The sequence below is a fragment of the Limulus polyphemus genome, unplaced genomic scaffold (genome assembly GCF_000517525.1).
Source record: "Limulus polyphemus unplaced genomic scaffold, Limulus_polyphemus-2.1.2 Scaffold8075, whole genome shotgun sequence".
In the NCBI taxonomy this organism is placed as follows: Eukaryota; Metazoa; Arthropoda; class Merostomata; order Xiphosura; family Limulidae; genus Limulus; species Limulus polyphemus.
The window spans coordinates 1-6,468 of NW_013673685.1; the positions used below are offsets into that span (position 1 = coordinate 1).

Below are 6,468 nucleotides of genomic sequence, written 5' to 3' on the forward strand. Positions count from 1 at the left end.
CCAATTAAACAAAAAAACAATTCTATGAGGATAGGAAACATTTGTAATGGGTTTTCTCCCAAAACAATGTCTCAGAAATATATATAGAAATAGTAAAATTATATAACTTATTTTGAAGCAAGATCTAGATAACACATTTCAAAATACTGTTTTACAAGTAGAATACTATCTGATGCAAGTAAACAGAGATATAAACTAGCATAGTGCACAAATCACAGAGGCAAAATTTTTCACGAAACACACAAGAATGATACTATACTATATATATAGCTGCCTACTTGCAAGACTGAACACCATTTGTTGTTTACAATGAACAAGAACTGGTCTATAACATAACACCTTTGGTTGGTTAGTACTCACATGAGTGTCCAACAACATGATGCATTTTACATGGTTGAAATCATGTTCACACACACAGACTTGAATAATGTTGCGTGTGATGCACAGTAAAGCACTCAAATTTATAAATGAGACTCTCATGCATGAAGAGCCACAAATTTTAAAATAAAACAGCACACAGTGTTGGAGTTCTTTAAGGAAAGGAAGTAAGGTAAGTATGATCAAGTAAAAGTAGTAAATTGATAATACATTTTACCCAATAGTTTGATTTTTTAAGGAAAGGAAGTAAGGTAAGTATGATCAAGTAAAAGTAGTAAATTGATAATACATTTTACCCAATAGTTTGGTTCTTTAAGGAAAGGAAGTAAGGTAAGTATGATCAAGTAAAAGTAGTAAACTGATAATACATTTTACCCAATAGTGTGATCCATATACATACATTAGATGTATATGTATTATACTACGTGTAATTTTTTAGGCTATGTCTCTGTCTACAGGTATGAGAGTGAGGAAAGTAGCAAGGAAATACATGCGATTAGTTGAGAAATATGACATCTTAAGTGTACTTAAATTGCTTTTTGTTAACCATTTGATGTTGATTTCTGTTTGAGCATCTGTCAAACAAAAATTAACATCACAAGGAAGGAATGGATTAAAAACAGCAAATCCAAACCTGTGATGAAAGACATTTTGATTAATAAAACAGGCCCAAACAACACAAAAACTACATTAAAGACTGCATACATTAAAAGGAACTCCAGAGTACAGGCTATAATGTAGGATATAAAAAGTGCCCTGGGTTTTGGAAGCGACTGCAGAAGTAGGATTTACATTGTGGTAAGGATAAACCATCTACCAGTCTTAACCTCTGTTTGTTAGTCTCACATGTTGAAGAAAACAAAATTACCAAAAAATAGTAACAATAATCAAATAAAGTATTCAAAAAATATAAGTTAGGTGAGGAAGATGTGGGTGTGCAACCCCACAACATCTACATCTATATCACCCTTCTCTGCCTGCAGACGGTTGTGGGAAGGTGACTGCTCACCAAAGTAATAAATTAGGTAGGATGTGGTAGGAATTTATAATCAAATAATTCAATAAAAGTGGGATTCTATGGGGGGGGAAGACAGATTTTATTTTTCCGAATAACAGAAAACGTTTATGAAAGTATAATGGTACCCATCTCAATGGGCAGGCAACTAATTATCAAGATAAAATATACCACTCTCTATCTCTATGGCTGATTAAACATAACAAAATCACACTTACAGCCTCAAGCTCTTCTTCTAACATTTTTTCATAAGGGTGTTTCTCTAAATAAGCAAGATGCTGGGCTTGGTTCAGAACAGAAGAATGTGGCTGCTTCGGTTTCTTGCTGCCAGGTGCAACTCCAATCTGTTGTGGTGTAGGGTTGTGTACAGCATCATGGTGAAACATGATTAACATTTCCTGTTTAATGAGTTCTTCAGCCTTCTGAAGAGCTGTGAGAGGAGGATCTGAATTTAATGGCCGCAAGATGGAGGAGTTCACTTCAACAGGCCTGGGTAAATTTCGTTGAACAGACTGGGACTGACGTTTTCTTTCAGCATCCACTAAAGTACCAAAGAAATAACTTAAATCAAAATTCATTTCCAAATGTAATATTTATATCTGCATCCTAATACATTGTTCTTCTGAGCATTGTATTAATCCCAAAGTGAATGAATTTTATGGTGTATGTATGAATCAGTACTGAGTTGCATTTCACTAGAAACAAATGAGAATGAAATGGTCTTTATTAACTTGCAAAATGTTTTACAGCAATGCAATTTTTCACTTTCAAAAGATCCAAAAATTGTTTGTTTTTTTTTATTATGAGCTTGTTGACCTCCATCATTAAATTCATCTATTCACCCACTTATTTCAATTTCCAAAAAGAACTGAATTTAGGCACAAGCAGGGCAAACAAGTCTTTCAAATACATCAGTTCATTCTGGAAACAACTGCACAAATTTTATTTATTTACTATAGGATAAACAAATTTCTCTCAAATTGGAGAAAACAGTCTATAAAATCCTTACCAGGGTGATGTTGATTGTACACAATTTTAACTTACACTTTAATGTTTGCTTGTGTAATTGATTGTGATCACCCAAAAAGCTTTCTTTTGATCAACTTGTGCTCATTTCACCTTGAAGAAACTACAAGTCCATTTTAAAATGTACTCAAATACATTTATGAAGATTTCTCAAACACACACAATGAAATAAATTTAATAACCTAAGATATTCAAGGTATCTCTACATCAATGTAGAAATTATCCCAATGATTGGAAATATTGTCATTCAGGACATAGAATGGTTAACGCCATCACATAGTTTTTAACTTACTCTGGGCTTGTCTTTCCGCTTCTTTCTTGGCATCAATATCGGACTGGTCTTCTATGTAGCCACGTTCATCCATTCCATCCTCTTGCCACTGTTGTTGCTCATCCTCCGGTACAACAATTTCATAATCATTTCTAGGAGTTGGAAGGGTTGATAAAGCTTTCCTCAGTTGATCTTTGCTTTCCTTCTATGAAATCAAAGGACATGTTTTTTTACTACAAATAATAAAATCTAATAAAATGGCCATAATAGAGACTAGGTAGAATCCACTAAGTCATGATTTCATTCATTATTTGCAAAATGGGGAAATTTTGTATTAGTAAAACATACAATATTTTCTGAAATTTTCTTACCAAGATCTAGTTGATTTTGTCATTTTTAAATAAATATTTAAGAGAATATTGACAATGTTTTCTGCAATATGGTATGAATCTTTGAATTCCTTGCTTAAAAACTATACACACAGTTGTCATCAACCTGTTAATACAGTGTACACATCTCCAAAAATAGATATAAGAGCCAAATCAAGTAATTTTAATACATATGGTGTGAATGCCTTTTACAAGCTGGCAAAGAATGATTATGATTATACTTGTCATAAGAAATTAGTATTAGGCCTATTGAATTGTTTAAACACTACATTCATTATCTAATCCCTTCAGGATTTTGAAGATTTAGAAGAGTGTATAATAATAGCATTCCAACCATTGATGCATTTTGCTCAATCCAGAGCTCTTCATGCCAGCTGGGATACAACAGGTACAGAAGTGGTTGGAACACTATTTATTCTAATCTCACTAATGGAATAGATAAAGAATGTAGTTAAAAATATAATAATTAATGTCTCATGACAAGTATAATTAGAATCATGCTTTGCCAGCATATAAAAGATGTTCATTCACGCCATAACAGTTTTTGTTGTGACAAATGATATGTATAAATAGCATTCTGACTACTACTGTACTTATTGTATCTCAATCAATCTGAATAGCTTAGGATTGAACAGAAATGTGTCATCAGCAATGGATATGATTAATATAGTGTGGTTAGAATACTATTAGTATATATTGATCTAATTCTTGAAAATCCATAAGTGATTAAATAAAGAATTTAGTGTTTAAAACTATAATTGTTCTAATACTAATGTGTTATGACAAGTATAATTATAGTTTTTAATAATGTTTGATACTACCACTTCAGATATGGCCTAGTTTTTCTTTACTTTTCACTTAAACAACAATAACTTCTGCTCCAAAGCTTCAACTTACAGCAGGCCCTGGAAAGCTAACATGCTCATTTCAAAAGCATGTGTTTGAATAATAAAGTCAAAAAGGGTAATAGCAAACTTAAAAGACCACTACAACAGTGTTAATACTTGGATAGCTAGTTTTTAACATATTTAGGATCTATGAATATATATACGTTTTTTTATATTTTTAGCCATCTTTGAGAGAAAGACAAAATATTATTATATCCATAAACTCTCCACTCAGCCAGCTGAGCTCATGTACTAATGTTATTATGTTTAAATTTTACAAAAAACATTCCTTTCTTTGAAACTTTACTTTTGCCTAAGAAAATATTAACATACCTGATACTGTTTAGCAGACTGTGCATCATCAAAACCTAAACTATCTTCAGGATTTATACTGAGTTTATCACGGAGAGGAGTTCCACTTGGTGTCTGTGATTGTCCATGAGTTGCGGTACCTGGGGTTGCACTACTAAATGGCGTATTTCCTGTTAAACAAAGCAGTTGTCACTATGTCTATTAATTTTAATTGCACATTTCTTTCTTATCTTATTTTTCCTTAAAACATTTTAGAAAAATTAGTTCATGTTATTTCCGTTTCCCAAATAACACAGAATGACAGATGAATGGAATCTTTATGTTCCAATTTCTTATTTTCAATTAAAAGTTGAAAAAAGCCCAGGAAAACATAAAATAAATTTTCAGCCAATCACTACGATAAATAAGTTAACAAACTTTAATATTAGATGCAAGGTAAATGAATAGAAAAAAATATATATTCACTCATTTATTAATAGGCACAATGAAAGCAAAACAAAAAATGACCCTACTGATTATCTACTAATTCAAAAATGTAAAATAAATTATTAAATAGACCTCAAAGAAACAAGAAAAAATTATACTTCTTTGTGATAGAAGTCTCGTTAACAAGAAAGTTGAAATATCCAATTTACAACACTCTCTACTGTAGGTTTAGCAGAAATGATGAAACTATTACATAGCAACTAAAGAACTGGAATACAAACACATGACTGTCCAACTTGAATATTAGGTCCCATAGTTTTAAATTAATACAATTTTTTTTTGTAGATTTTCAGTTTAACATGCAGTTTTTCCAATTTCAAACAATGTTTGTGAATATAGTTAAAGTTCTGGAGGTATTCCATATAGTTTTTAAATAAAAAAGTAAAATACGCAGATAATTATGAGATATAAAAAGAATTAAATAAATGGAGTTCACATTTCAATAGTTAACTTGGATTCATCCTGATGCATGGTTAACTTCAGAGAAACATTGATGTTGTTTGTTTAGTTTTTTTATATCCATTCTACTTGGACCCAACAAACCGATGGGAATAAAACCTCGGAATAACTGGCACGACTCTCTCTCTCTGCCCCCAGATCAATCAGACTCTGATAGCCCTAGAACTAATTTCCAAAATCCGAAGATCTGCAGAAGACAGAAACTCGACAGGTTGGGTGGATAATGGTGGTGAAGATGTGAACTGAATGACTATTCCTGACTCAAGGACCTGCAGTGCCCATGGATCCCTGGTTAAGGTTTACCACACATCCAGAAATTCTTGGAACCAAGCCCCCATAGAACCCAAAGGCATACAATAGTCACCGACGCTGCTTGCAGTGTTCTGACTTTGCAGTGGAACTATTGATTATGGACAGAATCTATTCAGGGTACCAATGGACTGAGGGGCTTATGTTGGGGGTCAGGACCCTCGAATAGGAGCAGAACTATGACCCATTCTAAGGGCTGAACATAGGGATGAATGTAGAAGCCGACAATCAAACCAATGTGCAGCAAACAATGGTTCCAGCTCATCATCAATTTACTTGGTGATCCTGAAAGTCTTCCAACAAAGTTTAGAGGGATAATAAATAAACCACCACTGTATATAGGGTGAGACAAATCCTAGAATGTTGTTTGTTTTAGGAAAACAACACGTTGGACAATCTACTGTGTCCACCACAGTGAATCGAATGTTGGAGATGCAAGTCCTTAGACTTACTGCTGTCCCACCAGGGGAAATTGATCTATTCAGATTAACTACAAACTCTGCTCTACAACCCCAAATTTCCAGAAGCAGTTGTATTCTTTGAGAGTCGGAATATGCTTTCACCTGGCTGTGGTAGGCTAAATCATGTGGTTCCGACAACAGTGGTGGACAAAGTATAGCTGTCCCTTCACATAACTGAGCAGTAAACCTTAGGGAAAACTAGGTATTCACTCCCAGACCTTTCAGCCATCAAGTAAGGTGCAGGCTCAAAAGCAACTGAGGAAAGATCCAAAACATCATACATTTGACAGACTAACTGAAGAAATAGAACTTGAGGCAACTTATCCCAAAGTGAACTCCTGAAAAGCCAACAGAATGAAAGAAGGCACAGGAAAAAGTTGAATCTAAATTCTCTCCAGAATGTCCAGGATCGTCCTCAACTGCAGCCTCAGAGCCCCCTGGAGGAACACCACTGAACCAAATATATATTTCCATC

The 6,468-nt window shown here is 33.7% G+C and overlaps 1 protein-coding gene across 1 annotated transcript in view; it reads right to left on the reverse strand.

The window, feature by feature from the left end:
- Nucleotides 1-1,533: 1,533 nt before the first annotated feature.
- Nucleotides 1,534-6,468, reverse strand: part of LOC106475097 (cell division cycle 5-like protein) — a 29,908-nt gene continuing 24,973 nt past the window's right edge. Inside the window, exons 9-11 of the mRNA XM_013935793.2 lie at nucleotides 4,300-4,448; nucleotides 2,712-2,895; nucleotides 1,534-1,934 (exon numbers count right to left, since the gene is read on the reverse strand). Of these exons, the coding sequence (XP_013791247.2) occupies nucleotides 1,549-1,934; nucleotides 2,712-2,895; nucleotides 4,300-4,448 (719 nt within the window). The 3' untranslated portion in view covers nucleotides 1,534-1,548. The remainder of the gene's footprint in view (nucleotides 1,935-2,711; nucleotides 2,896-4,299; nucleotides 4,449-6,468) is intronic.